The sequence below is a fragment of the Prinia subflava genome, chromosome 3, assembly GCF_021018805.1.
Source record: "Prinia subflava isolate CZ2003 ecotype Zambia chromosome 3, Cam_Psub_1.2, whole genome shotgun sequence".
NCBI classification, from domain to species: Eukaryota; Metazoa; Chordata; class Aves; order Passeriformes; family Cisticolidae; genus Prinia; species Prinia subflava.
In genome coordinates this window covers 96,747,153-96,763,106 of record NC_086249.1, presented here as the reverse complement: position 1 = coordinate 96,763,106, position 15,954 = coordinate 96,747,153, and the positions used below count along the sequence as shown (strand labels likewise).

The following is a 15,954-nucleotide window of genomic DNA, read 5'->3' as shown; positions in this document are numbered from 1 at the left end:
TTTGAGACCTCATCATTTTTAAAACAAAGAACAGGAAATTTCTCACAACTTCTCCTCTTCCCAAGCTTGCCATGTAAATAGCAATGCAACATATTCATATATAAAGTAATTTTACTGGTATGTATAACAACTATATACACACAGTAACAGTAACCATACTGACAGTTACTGCTTTCTGAAAACAAGGTCAAAAATGGGTTCCTAAGGCCACAGTGAGTTGAGATGAATGTTTCCAAGTTGTGGCTCAGAAAGGCACTGACAAGCTTAAAGAAGGGAGAAAAAGCAATCATTTCTTATGAGTTCCAGCAGTGCACGTTTAATATGCAGGTTACTGATTAGTTGTTTTTAAAAGCCAATCCCAGAATTTAAGTTGCTTATTTCCTCATTTATCATTGATTTTCCATATTATTTTAGGTACCCTCCATGTGGTCAAGCACCTGACCTAGAATTTATATTCATGTTACTTTGTTCAGCTTGTTAAAAATTTACCCACTTATTCATGGCTATTTTTACTTTATTCTTCATAATATAGAACTTTCTCACTCACAGATACATTCCAGAGTTAGTAAATCACTGTCAATCCATTTGTTCATTTTGATTTTTGCCTAGCACTTGTTCAGTTTGATTTTAGTTCTCCTACAAGCTGCAACCATCTCTTTCATGCAAGGAAAATTACAACTGAATAGTTAATTCAGGCTGAATGAGTAGAAACAAAATACAAACACATCACCACAGGAGCAAGCTAGAGTCCTCAATTGTCTATTTAATTTAGATCCCCTGCCTATCCCTCCAAAACCAAAACAAAAAAAGGAAACTAAACAACCCCCAAACAGCTTACTAAGCAGCAACTATGCTTTTACTGTAAAATACTTTCTCTGGAATGAAATTCTGTGACAAGAGATAAATGACATCATCAAATAAACTTCATTTTCTTACTGTAACAATATCTTAATGAAATGTCTTACTTCTGGCATAAGTAACTAACACTGCCATCTATATTAAGAGTTTTCTTTTAAAATAAATTGTATAATAACAGGTTGAAGATGCATCTTCATTGCATATGCACACAGTCCTTCTCAGTTTTGCAGCTAAGCCTTTCAGGGTCTCTTCTTTTTAGAATAAATCAATTCACTTATCCATCAAGAGCAAAGTACAAGAAGACTGTTTAACTGATTTAGTAGATGAAGATTTCTAACAATACAGTAATTTCAAGGAAAAATCAAACAGGTGCATGAAGCCTTTCAAGGGTGGGACAGAAGAAAAAGTTCCCATTTAATTTAAACAAGATCCTCAAAATGATTAAAAATAGTGCAAGAAGAAATACAGGATAAAGGACGGAATCTTATTCTATCTGCCATGCACACTGTAAAGCAGACAATGCATAACTCTGCTAGGCTGCTCCAACCTGTATCCCTTTTATAAACTGTGTGCAATCTGCACAGACAGACAAAGGGAGGGCAGAGTCCAAGGTTTCATGTGCATCCAAGAACTGCAAATTAAATGGCACATGAGGATAGATTTGAGATATCATTCCCTTGGTTCCCTTAGGTACATTACGCCTGAGTCACACCCTCCAATGTTTGTGTGCATGAACAACAAAAAGCATCAGTCACTCTTGCTAGAAACAGAAGGAACAGAAAAAAACTTAAAATAGTGCATATAGTTTTTAAAGTGATCTAATAATAACTAATATAACTAACCTGGCGAGGCACCTTGCTCCGATTAACATTACCATGCTACTCATAATAAAAATAATCAAAGGCATATTACAGAAGATATTACTGTCACCTGATGGCATCCAGGGGATGGTGTTTCCAGTCAAGCAAATCAAAAGAGAAATATATATATAAATTGCAAGATATGTGTCAAATATATATGAAAAGCAAAAAGTAACAAATGTAGTGACATTTGCAGAAGAACTAAAAAAATATTACACATAAACCCCAAAATAATTCAAAACAGGTTCTCTCTATGGGAGTTCAAGTCCAAATTCCACTGTCAGCACCATCTAGGTTGAGCCTATTTCTAGTATTCTCCAATCCTAACCTACCCCTAAAGTTTCAAAGAACTAAGGAAAATAACATTTTCTCCTCAGGTGTCAGATCAGAAAATCTGACATTATCAAAACAATATCAAGTTTTGATAAATATATCTCTTCACACAAACTGAAGAAAAGAAAAATCTAGATTTATTTACTGCAAGGCAGAATTTTTTATCCTAGTAAGACAAGCATCAGGTTAGATGTAAGGCTACTAAATCATAAAGGTCAATACTGAGGGGAATCACATTGCTCATGTTAAGTTATCTGTTTCCCTTCCCAACAGCTTTGGCAAAACTGTTTGTAAACCACAGTGTTAAATAAAATATTTAAACCAACCAAGGATGGAAAAAGGAAAATTTTAGAAGAATTTTAGAAGAATTTTCAAGAAGAAAGTGGCCATATGCAGCTCGAGGGCTCCAACTGTGGATTTTGGCTTTTTGTGAGGGGAGTTTAAATTTTGAGGATTCTTTACTTAAGATATTTCATTTAAACAGTTTTTCCAATAAAAGCGAAATTAAACTAAGACAAAGCCCATAAATCATGTGTTATATTATTATTCAGGACTAAAAACTTGTCCCAAAATAGTACTAAAATAAATTCAAATTAGAGATCAAAGAAGACTGCAAGTTTAATTTAATTCAAATGTGACAGAAGAGAAGGCCCTCTACTTCAGAGGAGAGATCTTGTTCAGTCCCTCAAAAGTGTTTTCATATTTTCTGCATGTGAAGAATAGGTCTGTGTAATTCTTTCCTTTATGATAACTCCTTGCTCTTACCCCCTATGGGTCAAATAGATTTTGATGTGGATATCAATCCCTCTTTCCTACACAGCAAATAACAGAGGCAAGATACAGCAAGCAAAACCACAGGACGGAACTTTTCTCCTTTGCAGCATGAGGTTATGGTATTAGAAAGTTTACAAAGTCCCTCTGCTCTAAGCACTGTGCTGTATCTCGTCTTGCAGGTGACACTTTTTCTTTTGCAAGCCAATGCCATTCTGCAAAACCTGCAGCTACTCAGGAGGAAGATCCAGCTATTTTCCTGTTTGTTTCCACAGTGGATTTAAGGAATGACCTTTAATTCACTATAATAGTCCAGAGATAGTATGAACAGAAAAGGTCAACAAAAGCAAGATGAGCTATCTAGGTTAACTGGCTAATTAATAACACTTGGCCTTCATTAATTTTTGGTTTACCATTTGAAGGACCGTCGGACGTCTCCCATCCCATGGACTTCATCACAGCTTTCTTCCATCTGGCATAGCGATATTCGCTTTCTGAAATTAAGAAATCAGAAAACAGAGAAGCCCCTCAATGCATAGGAATACAACCAACAAGTATTTAAGAACCAGATCCACCAATATGAGTTTTTCACTCTTTTGTACAGTATCATTTGTTTGCACAGAGAAAGTTATATTAAATCCTTTTCTGAATATAAAAAAACTCCACCCCAAACCACACAGTTGTGCATACTGAGAAGAAATAAAAGAAATTTTCTTCATGTTCACCAATAAGAAGATTTAGAAGCAGGACAAAATTAAGCAATTGATGTTTATGTTCAAATGCTGTCTCATAGTAGGGATTTTAAAAGTAATTATAATCAAAATGGTAAGATAAAATTATGTACCAAAAATTAAGAAGCAATTGAAAAGACAAAAAAGCATTTATCTTGATTAATTATGTCAAGTACATCCTTTCCATCTCTACAAGCACTTAAGAACTGATGAGAAAGATAGCTACCTAAAAAGCAATAATTAATGTAGGCTTTTTAAAGCCAAAAGAAGAGAACCCCAAACTGGTCCTGTTGACATCTGTGAAAAAAATAAGTTTGCAACTCAGATAACACTAAAAGGTTTTACCCTCTGGGTTTATCTGTGGTTCAAATCGTTCACATGTCACTGCTGTCAAATCTCCAGGATTCAGACTCCAAACTTCAACACCTTCTGCAGCTCCTGCTGCCATAGCAGCTCCTAAAGCTGTTGTTTCAGGCATTGATGGCTTTACTGAAGCAAAACACAGAGATCATAATGAGTTTTAATGGAAGTCACCTTGATGACATCAGAACTAAAGACTGACATACCTATCAAGATACAACAACAAAGCAAGCTACCTAATTTACTCTCAACAGCCATCACAAACTAATGCTGTTTTCAGTGTTAAAAAGAAAGCAGGAGCTGTAAATTCATCTTACCTACTGGAATACAGAGAATGTCTGATTGGAGTTGCATGAGGATTTTGTTATTGGTCATTCCTCCATCTACTTGTAACTGACTTAGTGGAATCCCACAATCCTTGTTCATGGCATCTAGAATCTTAAATAAGAGCAATATATGTTACAATTTAATATGTATATATTAATATGTTACAATTCAATTGCACAGAAATGCTCTGATACCCTCTGAGTGTGAAACACTGATACTACAGCATTTGCTGAAGAGGGTTAAGTAGATCATTTCTCTCTCCTAAAAATTAAAGACAAAATAGACATAATGACAACACAGTTTTAATACACAGCACATGCATTCTCTTCATTACAGAATCCTAGTAGGATTTCTGTAGGAGTACAAGTAGGACCCCTTTCTCCTCAGGTGCTCTAGATGTAGTCTATGCGCTGCTTATGTGGCCTGACAGGAATTTTAAGAAAAGCTGATGAGAACATTTATCAAGGCTAACAAAGGAAACAGCAATAATAAATGGAGTCCTTCAGTTGATCATCCTTTGTCTAGATACTTTCTCTAATTTGATGGATTAAAGAATTGAAGAATTAAAACATTTGAACTGGCAATCTGGAAAACCATTCAGTAAGAACTGAAGAATGTTGAAATGTTTTGAAAGAGCAGTCTCTTCAAATATTTTCAATTAGTTGTTGAAAACTGAGAATTTTATATCAAACATGACAGACAGCAAAAATAAACTGTTAGTGTAATTTTTTGTAAAATTATGTTTCCTTTTTTTGGGCACAGTCTCTAGCTGAAAAATGTTGAAGTGTTTGAAAGGGATAATTAACTAAAATAGAGTATTTAATTCACTGATATCTCTCAATATGCTTTTTAGATGTTTTCCTAAAAGCATAAGACTTGCCTCAAACTTTAGTTACTGGTAACACCATGGCATTACTCCACAAGCACCATTAAATACAGAACAGTGTTTTTTGTAGGGTTTTGTAAAAGGACTTAAATGCTTTATTTACATTTTATAAGACTAGTGCATAATTTTTGTTCACAAGTTAGGCATTAACAAGTACAAAATGATTTTCTCTCTGTAATTTTTCAGTGTATTTAAATAAAAAAAGAGTGTGTTTTTCTCAGCTTTAAATGACAAAGCAACACAGACCACAAAAAAAGACCAAAACTACAATGCATTCTGCCCTGTTCTGTAGCTCATAAAGTATCCAGTAATACAATATTTACCAGGAAAAGTCAACATGCTATTTAAAAAAGAACAAAAAAATTGTAGGCTTGCAAGATAGACTATATAGATATGAACAATCCAGGAGATTCTGCTAGCTTCCAGAAAGTAAGCTATCAAAGTCCATCAGCAGAAAAATCTTCAAAGGAACTAAAGGAACTGCCCAGGATAAAAAAAGGTTAAAAATTTCAAGGTAAGAAGAGTAAGGCCAGTGTTCACGGTGGCAGCATCTGCCTATGGGCCTGCACTGTTCAATGCACTAGAAATAAATTGGAAACCAGGATTCTTGCACAAAGTTTGCTGGCAGTACTATACTAGTACTTATTTCCTTCACATACATAATTTTACATTTGTCTAAGCTGATATTATCTGCCTTTTTTACCATTCAGAACTTCAGCACCATTGGAGGCTCTGGGTTTGTTTACCACTGTGTAAGAGCAGGTTGGATCAGCAGGCACTCAGCAGACATTAAAATAATAAAAAGAATGCTGGAAGCCAGGAAGGGATGAAGGATAAACCCAAATCATGGTCATGCTGTTGCTGTCTCTATTGTACCGAGGCTGGATGAAGAGCAAGGATCCAAGTATGCAGATTTTGCCTAATGACAGCATTATACAGTTCTTAGAACTGAAAATTTGCTTATTTTTCCAAAATGTCTCCTGCAAGAAAAAACATAACAAGTGCCATCTGTCCTTTTGGATAACAAGGTACTCAGAAGGAGTGCATGTCACAAACAGACAAGAACTCCAGTGAAGGTGATCTCCAATGAAGAGTTTTCCTGAAGACTTCCATTTTTACTGGAATTGAAAGAACTTTGGTTTTGACAAGGCGGAACTAATGATGTATCTTTAGAAAACATTTTACCTGTGTCACTAGGACTTAATCTGTTCATTTAAGAGTGTCCAATGCCTGATCAGGCACTCCTGTCATTGTGATAAAATCAGAGTGACTAAAGTATGGGGAAATGTTAGATCTGTTCAAACAGTGAACTTCACCCTCACTCAGTCTGACAGCTTTATTCCCCTCTCTCCTACTCCCAGCCACATGCCCTGCCTTGCATTCTGACATTTGCTGAATGCCTCTGTGAGGCAGCTGAGGTCATTAATCCAGCAGAAAAATAGCCCAGCAAAAAAAGAGGATAATTTTCTGCTGGAAAGTTCACTGAACTGTCACATGAGAGGGAATGGATGGGAAGATGGACAAGGAAAGAGGAGCAGACATCAAATCAGTTCAGTTGCCTGTAACTTTACCCTGACTTCTAGTACAAGAAATAGAAAATTAGAATGCTACTTCCAATTTCCTTCACAACCTTCTGAGGACTCAGAGGCTGTCAGCACAGCTTCAAAAGCAGAAGCCTGGGTGAAATTTCTGTCAGTCTTTTTCAATGAGTACTTTATTCTATGTCACTACAGAAACAGCCACTGCTTCCCTCATCTTACATGGTTTGAGCAGGATGTTATTTTAAAAAATCATTATGTTTAAATAAGAGCAGTTTAATTCATGTAATCAAATTAAGGCTTGACTGTTACCCTGCAAGGCCTAGGGATTTCATTTCCTCCTGTATTTGCACAGAACCCAGGGACTGCAAACACAGGGAGAAGTAGATGGTGATATAAAGATTTAATTCTCATCCTGATATGAAGCCCTTTGATTTGGCTGGGAGATTCATTTCCTCTGTGAGAATTTTGGTTGGCTCTTACTGAATGCCAGCTGAGGCAGTGAAGGATGGAACAGGCAGGAAGTGGAGCCAGATTTCCCTTGGTATGTTTGCTGCTGTCTTGCTTTAACTCCTTTTTGTTCTTGTGTACCAAAAGTGACATAAGCCATCTCTGTCACAGCAGACCATAAAGTGTAGGTTCCTACACTAAAAAAACTTTGCAGTTACATCACTGGCCATGCCATTTTAAACATTCTATGTTCTGCCCCTCAAAGTGTTCACAAAATATGTTCATCTTATTTTACATGCTGATAAAGAGCAGCATTTTGCCACTCCAAAAAAATGTACCACTCAATTTTAGCTAAACCCACAGGAGCAATTTTTCAACATTAACAACAAGTAAAGACAAGAACAGCATCCAAATACAATATAAAGCACATGACTAATCTTCATTAAATCTTTTAATGAAAATCTCCTCTTTTCCTCAAGAGCTACAGTTCCTGTTATCACACTAATTTACAATGGATTGAGGACCCAATTTGCCTTTACCTCTCGTGTTTGAAAGCAGACTGCTTCTAGTGCAGCAAAGGCGATGTGGTTTTTATTTGTAAACTGAGTAAGGCCACAGATGATGCTGTTGAAGAGAGAAAAAACCCAATTAGGCCCAGTTAGGACACTCTTCTTTATCAGACACAAACCTACACTTCTAGATCTTCTAATTCAAATCTCATTCAGTTCCATTGTATGAAGACTACTTTTTAATATTAAAAAGCATATTTTTCTCTAATCTACCTCTCTCATTTTCCTGAGAAGGTGCTCTCAGGGTCCAGTCAATACAGTTGCCATAAATCATCCGTACACACACAAAAACACCCCACAAATACTAGTCTGTCTTTAAGAAAAAAAAAAAAGTATGTTTGAGAAATAATATAAATTATTTTGAAAAATAATATAAATTATCACTACAGTCTTACTAAATTCTGTAATGCTTTCTGTTCTTAAGGAAAAGCTCATATGGGTGAGTACTGTTCTCTAAATGTCTGAAATTGTTTTCAGATCTGCTCTGATCATTAGCTGCTTCTGAACCTTCAAAGAGATTTTTGGGTATGGGAATTATGCTACATCTAACCATGAGTAAGCTGAATTCTGCCAATGTACTCTGAAGAGCAGAGTAAATAACCGTCTTTTATTCAGCTGAGGAACAGCATGGCACTACACAGAAATGCTGATGGGTACATGCAAGTTCAAAGATATTAAAGGACATTTTCATTGTTACCATTGCAAAGATCAGTTTTTACCCATTAAAAAGTTAAGCACTGTGACATGAAAAACTGTAAAAAACATCTAACTCAGATTTTTCTTTTTCCTTAAAGAAAAAGTTACTTACAAGAAGCATCTAAATTTTAAAGATGCAACTACTTGAAACCTTGGGAAGAAGTTAGCCTTTAAGACTTCTTTTCCCATTCTAGGAAGTTACTTTATAATTATATTTTTATGCTTCCATGACTGCCATGATATCTTGTGATTCCAACAACAGTAGGCAAGCTCACAACAGCAGAAAAGATGAATGAAAGCCTATTGTTTGCACTATTACCAAGTGGTTGAGTCTAACTACCAGGAAAGGGAGTGGAAAAAAAGGAGTAGAAAAGAATTTTCAATAGACTGGAAAGAAAGGTGTATACAGGGAGAAGGAGGCAAAGTGAGAAGGAATTACATAGCCTGAAACTGAACTCAAAAACATTAATCAGCACAAAATTCCTTCTTTACTACTTTTGTTGCCTGACAGTTCACAAGAAGGCAGACATCTTCTTTTACTTCAGTGAGGTAAAAATCCTTTCAAAATCAGAAATTGTTTTCTCTGCCCTGCTGCCCCACTTTTTTTTTTTTTTTTTTTTTTTTTTGAGGAGGGGAACAAGGAGAGGAGAGGAGGATGAATAGCTGGGCTAACTAATCCTTCCCTTCCTCCCAGTAGCAGTTGCTGTTTTGAACAGGTTAAATATAAAACAGAAACACAGTAGCTCATGAAAATACCACAGAGAATGATATATCCGGGCACATCAAGGCAACAAAAAGGACAATTTTACATACCTGGAAAGAATGGTATTTGATAAAATGGTAAAATGATTAAATCCCCCTGCAAATGCAGCATTCAGTCAGATCCTTACCCCCTTGCACTGGGTTCCCAGTATGGTGCATACAGTCCTGAAAATGCTGGCACAAAGTAGCAGCCATAAGAAGTTCCCACTTCTGCAGCCAGTTTTTCTAATGCAGACACAAAACACTTAATTAGCTTTTCTTAACGGTACCAACAGTTTAACACAGCACTTAAAGGTGTTATTTAATTAAGAAAAATATTCAGGATATCTTAGGTAGCTACAAACCGAATCCAGCCATGTATACAACTAGAAAGTACAACTAATGCAGGCACTCTGCTCCCTTGTTAACCAGTTTTCCTTTTGAATCAATATGAACAGAAGATGGAGCATAGGGAGTTCTGGGAAATGTAAAATGCAAAATGAAAAATCAAAACTGAAACCCAAAACTGTGTACTCAATATTCTGACCTAGATTTTGTGAGGTTTCCAAATGTTATCTATCATGTGGGTAAAGAGTGCAACCTTCAAAGCAGTCCAAAAGGTCACACTTAACTTGCATTGAAGTCAAGGCAAGCAAATGAAACTGGATCAAGACCAAAGGGAGTTAAGAACTAAATTCCCATTAATTTCAAATGGATTTAGAGCTCCAGATTGTCAGCTTATGTATTTAATCACAAGGCCAGCTAGAATGAAACCTGAAGTTTCTTGATATGAGAATAACAACTGTGGATATAAGAACTCCTCAATAACAAAATAATTGTGATTTTAAAAAATCATATTAAGACATTTAGAATGATGAAATAGATAATGCTAATGAGCAGCTCTTTCCTATAACAAGAAAGGAGCAGTTTCTTTCTGCTTTTGCAAATTTCTTCTGTTTGCATTGCTCAGAGAAACATAGCAGTATAGGAAATAATTAGTAAAACATCTTCAAAAAGTCCTTTTAAAATGATTCTTTCATACAGACTCTGCTTAAAAAAAAAAAGGAGTGAAGGCAGAAGGAAAGACAAGTTCAATGAAACAGGAAGAAATGATGAATCTCTGCGTGATTTTAACAATACTGACAAGGTTAAAGGTCCTGAAACTCAAGCCTTGCAAAGAGGTCAAACTTGTCAAACTTGTGAAGAGGCACTGCAGTCTCAATAAACAGCTAATTTATGTGACAGCAGTGGCTGTCATGGCTAACATACAGTTTATATTCTTCTGTATGATCTTCAAAGCTTTCTTTCAGAAAAACAGACTGATGCTGTAAGTTTTTGCTAAACCTTTGAAGTTTTACATAAAATTTTAATTCTAAATTTTAGAATTCGAATAAGATATCAATTTATTAAAAATATGTAATCAATGTCTTTTCAATCCTAAATCTGTCACTTTCAAATTTTTGCCCTTGCATGCTTCTGACATTTTTTATTTTCCAAATTTTGATATGTTCCTAGTTTTTCTGTTACCAACCAGCTTGTTGCAGTTCATCTGAATCAGAAAACATCAGCTACACAAACGCTAAAGGATTACTGCATTGCTAGCCAAAACAGATTACCCTCCTCCACACCTCCTTTAAAAGGCAACTCTGCAAACTGAGATCCCTAACTCAATGGATATGAAGCCCTCTGCATAAATATTTGCACTTTCAGGGCCCCAGGTTCTCACGTTGATGACAAGAATATGTAGGTTTAGGATCAAATATATGCTGGTTTCTGTAATACAGACTAAAATACTCTTGGCTCTGGAAACTTCCAACACTATAAAACCAGGAGATACTCTGTAAGTATAGTATCTTCCTGAATATCTGCTTACCAGGGAAACTACTAAAAAGTACAGATTGCAACAGAGCAGAGCTGACAAAGCCTTTCCAAGACTGTTGATAGGCTTGATGAAATACATGTACTAACAATAGTGAACTCATGGATGGAAAGCAAATTTTTGTTGTCTTTAAACACAGCAAAATATATGCACCTTCCAGTTTTTCTTTACTTACATATTTTGAGCTTTCATTCAGCAATAGAGACATTGTGACATTGGAAAACTTAAAAAACTGAACAACTCCAACATACTCACCAACTTCCTGTGAAGTCTTAGCAATACCCAGATTGTCCCTCAGCCAACGAACAACAGCCCCAGCTATTGCAACAGATCCCTGAGGAAACAAAGTCACTCCATTAGGAGACAACCACTGAGCAGCTTTGTGCTGCTTTTAAAACGTCTGGGGAGGGGAGGTCACTGTGGCCTCCACCTGCAGGCTTACAGTCACAGCTTGAAGCACTCCCAAGTATGCTCACAACCAATCCACAAAGTTTGTTGGCATCTGGAGACTGCTATGTAAAAAGGGCAGCCTGTTACACAGACTCCAGGTAGCAAAGGTGCACACTGTATGCTTTTTTCCATGAGGGGAAGTTAAAATGACATTTCCTAAGCAGTCCTCTTGTCCTTCTAACTCATGTCTTCTGAATATACTGTTATGAGGTTCAGTAGCCTCAGAAGTCTTTTTCTGACATAATAATATTTTTATGTTTTGATTTAAAAAACAAGACTAATTTTGTCTAGTCTAAATACAAACATCCAGAAAGACAGAAAAGTTAGGCACTTGTGCATTTGCCATCAAAATTGCTCTGTTGCCTCAGCAAATGGCCCTGAATGGCTTCATCACATTACAGATGGATGGCATGGCTCCCATCTAACCCCAAAGCCAAGTTCAGTAGACTAAGCTTCAAGTAAAACTGTAGCAGCATTCCATTTTCTTTCAAAGCCACTGCTAGCAGGGGCAGGGGTGTTTCTAAGCAGCTGGCTGTTACAGTTACAATATACCAGTTTGATAAAAGGAAAATGCTGATTCCACATTTTCTGCCTATCTGCAGTGTCCCAACCAGCAGATTGTAGATGATTCTAGAATGGATACAGGCCAAAGCACACTTAGCATCTTCTGTTGAAGCCATGTTTTGAGACAATATCATTAAAGACTTGGAGGTGAGGAAGCAAAGTGCAGGTGTTTCAGCATGCAGGAATTCAAATCACTCTCAAGACAGTTTCAGTTCTTGCTTTAAGAACATGGGTTAAAAATAAAACAAACCTCTCACACACCCATACAAAATAAAAATCTTAGAGTTTGCCAGGTCATGGCAAATGCAAGATTCACTTTCCTCAGGGAAGGAAAAGGAAATAAATGCAGCCTCTCACATCCTAATAAATTCCCATAAGCCACAAACAATTCTCACAGTGAAGATCCTGTGTTGTCTTTGTTTCACATGGAAAACACAGTCTGTCTACAAAAGCTCAATATCAGCATTCAGTGTATGTGTTATGAGAATTATTATTATATTACAGTACTTAGCACATTAAGCAGCACAGATGGAAGAATAATCATTTTGTTGTTCTAAACAAAGCTTTGGTGCCAAATAGGTGCTCAGTTTATTTGTGCTTCAGAAGCAGAGCTTTTGAACAATGAACACCAAAGTTTAGGCATAAATACCAAATAGAATTTGGATGCCCTCAGACTTGTTTGGAGAACTGAGAAACTAAATTCTGTAAGTAGGCACCTGAATAAAAAAGCTAAATTGTTAGAGCATTTTTTCCCAGGAATTTGACTCACATTTTTAAAAGTTAGAAGTAAAATCCATTAGAACAAAATAAAAACATTTAGCTATGACTTTTATTATGAGGTAATAACTGAAACATTAGTACTTTCTCCCTTTTTTTAACCCAATTTAGTAATTTTTTTTTAACTTATAGTATTTATTAACGATCTGAGAGACTGAGTAACAGAAAAAATGTTTTACCCATCTAGCTCTTCAAGTATAAGTGACACAATGAAGAAATATTTTTTATTAGATTACATGATATAGATTGGAGACAGGGATAACCAAAACCACCCAGAAGCCTTCAGGCATGCAAGCATAACACAGAGCTATTTTCATTTCCGCACAGCTGAAGATAGCACAAAAATACCAGATAACAGAAGTAAATAAGAACATGTATCATTACAAAAAGGAAGAAACTACTGAACTTACCTCTAGTGCATAAAAAGCAGGTTTGTCTTTGCCCATTTTGTAAGCTATTGTGGTTATAAGACCATGCTCAGAAAACACAGACTAAATCAGGAAAGGGGAAAGAAAAGGTAAAGCATGAACAGAAGCAGAAAATACATAAATAAAAACATTCAAATTGTAATAAACAAGGGACCAAACCTTCAAATGAAATATGCAAACTTTAAACAAAGTAAATTATCAGTCACTCTAAATAAACATCTAAGATAGAACACTCAGATTACTGGTGCTAACTCTTGTTTCCACAAGCTGCTGCAGATCTTTCCATCTGCCTTAAAGAAAAGAACTGGAGGTCTTTAAGGGGAGATGTAAATGAGAAGGAAGTCACAGTTTTGTGCTATTTATTCAACTCCGACCGTAAATAAATAGTGAGAGAAAATGAAGGTAAGAAATTAAACAGACAAGACAAGGAAGAAAGCACATGGTTAAATAACATAACACTTGATCCTGTCTGGGTGACAACAAGAAACATATATGAGGAAAGAGTAAGAAACTTTCCAAGAAAAGTTCTGTTTGGAAACTTAAGAGGTACAAAATGGAGTCTTACAGAAAGACCTTGAAAAAATTACTACTTTTATTCTTTCAGATTTCAGTATGTGTTTTTCTCTTTGTCTGGCAATATAATTGTTAATAAATCCAAGAATGGCTAATATACAGTTGTGTTTCAGAACTAAATAGATTGAAAAATAAAAAAGCAACAACTCAAAAATGCAACTGACCTTCTGACCTGTGTTGCACAGCAAGAAACAACCTGTTCCATACCTAGCATGAAAGCAAAGCAAAGTTAAAACCAGAATGTTTAAAGAATAACTTGTTACTGCAATTCATGAGTCCCCTATGAAGAATCAAAACATCACTTTTGACCCTTGAAGGTTTTGCTACCATTAACTGAGGATAAAACTATCCTCAAAAAGTTGATTTTAATGCAGCCTGAAGCTGAAAAATCTAGTCACTCCTCTCTTCCTCTCTCTCACTATTTTTTGTCTAACACTTGATCAAGGAGAGATATGGCTGAAAACTAAGTGTAAATTCCTCTTTGGTGGCAGTGTTTACCTACTTCAATATAAGCTGATTATGAGAGCGACTTTATAAAACAAATATTTCACAATATTAAAGGGGAAATTTTAAGAAACTTTGTTCCTGTCACAATGAGGCTTTTCTTTAGACATATCCCATTCAAAAGTTTCTAAAAATGGCATGTTTCCCATTTGAAGATCAAATCATAAATGTGTGTGCATATATACTCATACAAGAATGTAGTTCAATATAAGGAGTACAAAATACTACACACCACTCCAACTTACTTTAAGAAGATATTCTCGAGAAAAATATTCTTTACTTTTTTAAAACTTTCAAAATTAATAGCTTAAACCAGTACTGAGATAGCCTTCAGTTACATTTGGAAAAAGAAATAGTAAAGTAATAACAAACTAAAACAAGATGGACTAATATGTAATCACACTTGTGAAATTCCCATACTGTGTATGTCCCCACATGCTCAGTTAAGCACCTGGCTGTAAATGGAACAGTAAGTCATTTCAGCGGACAGCTTTTCCTCCAATGATTGTTTGATTATAGCAGTTGCCTGATTTATCTGTTCAGCTATTTTAAACAAAGGACACTAACAGGCTGAGAAACAGGAAAAAGCAAACCTAAAATTCTCCACTCTGAGCTAGACATAGAAGTGAAACTGCAATTGAAATGGACCTTTTGCATCTAGTAAAGCTGTGCCATTCAAGTCTATGCAATCTAATTCACTGTCCTGGATTGGCTTAACCTTAGGTCAGCATTGAAATGACATTGCAATTGTTTTAATCTGTGTTTTGAAGAATGTTAAAATTAAATCCCCACTGTCACATAGAGATTTTCCTCACTGTGACTGCATTCCAAAATAAACCTCACAAGCCATGTAACTTCAATATCTTCATTACTTTATATAAGAGTCAAGTAATGGTTTACTTTGTGGGTCAACACACTCAAAAGGTAGATCTCTAATTGCACGTTAACTACGAATGAATTTGGCAGTTGCTTGAAAGAGAACATAATATTAAATTCAAAACAGAGCAGAGTGTTCATCTTAATACCTTCTAATAACTTACGTGTTTTTTGCTTGTCCATCTTGAAAACACATTTGCCCAACAAGAGCAGCATGCTGGTCACCCAGGCACTGAAAGTGGAGATTTTTTCCTTTAGCAAATGTCCTCACATGAATTACATATCTGACTATAACTCTGATCTATTAGTAGCACACAGGTAATTGAAAGTGAGGAAAAACCTACAGAGAAAAGCTATGCTTTTTATTAATCTTCCCTCTGTAAGAATTGCAAATGAAATGTGTTCTGCTACTTATGGTGAGCAATTTAAAGAAATAAAAACTAAAATTTACTATCTTTATACATGTATTGGGAAAAGCTGAGAATTTGCCCAGCATTTCTGGATTATATATATACTTCTTTTATATATATGAAGCAGAGCTTGCTTCTATTTTGTAATGTTACTCATTTACTTAGAGATACCAATTTCCCAACATCACTACCCATATGCATGAAAGCTCTCATTTGTATTTCCACAGCCAGACTTTAATAATAACGGATCAAGCCAAATAATGATTCATCTTCAAAAGTTTGCTTCCTGTTTAACCTGAAGTAAAAACCCAAAAACTTAATTCATAGCAGGATTCACCCATCTTTAAAGCTTTTTCCCTGTGAAGCTATGTTC

At 35.7% G+C, this 15,954-nt stretch overlaps 1 protein-coding gene across 2 annotated transcripts in view; it reads right to left on the bottom strand.

Annotated features, from left to right (window-relative positions):
• The window catches only part of GK (glycerol kinase), a 34,738-nt gene that overhangs the window by 3,824 nt on the left and 14,960 nt on the right, over positions 1-15,954 (bottom strand). The window contains exons 10-19 of one of the 2 annotated variants that reach the window (XM_063392989.1): positions 15,336-15,403; positions 13,956-13,998; positions 13,201-13,281; positions 11,255-11,333; positions 9,270-9,366; positions 7,654-7,738; positions 4,231-4,351; positions 3,899-4,042; positions 3,236-3,316; positions 1,701-1,788 (exon numbers count right to left, since the gene is read on the bottom strand). In XM_063392989.1, coding sequence (XP_063249059.1) covers positions 1,701-1,788; positions 3,236-3,316; positions 3,899-4,042; positions 4,231-4,351; positions 7,654-7,738; positions 9,270-9,366; positions 11,255-11,333; positions 13,201-13,281; positions 13,956-13,998; positions 15,336-15,403 — 887 coding nt within the window. The remainder of the gene's footprint in view (positions 1-1,700; positions 1,789-3,235; positions 3,317-3,898; positions 4,043-4,230; positions 4,352-7,653; positions 7,739-9,269; positions 9,367-11,254; positions 11,334-13,200; positions 13,282-13,955; positions 13,999-15,335; positions 15,404-15,954) is intronic. The other variant, XM_063392990.1, reaches the window with a different exon arrangement.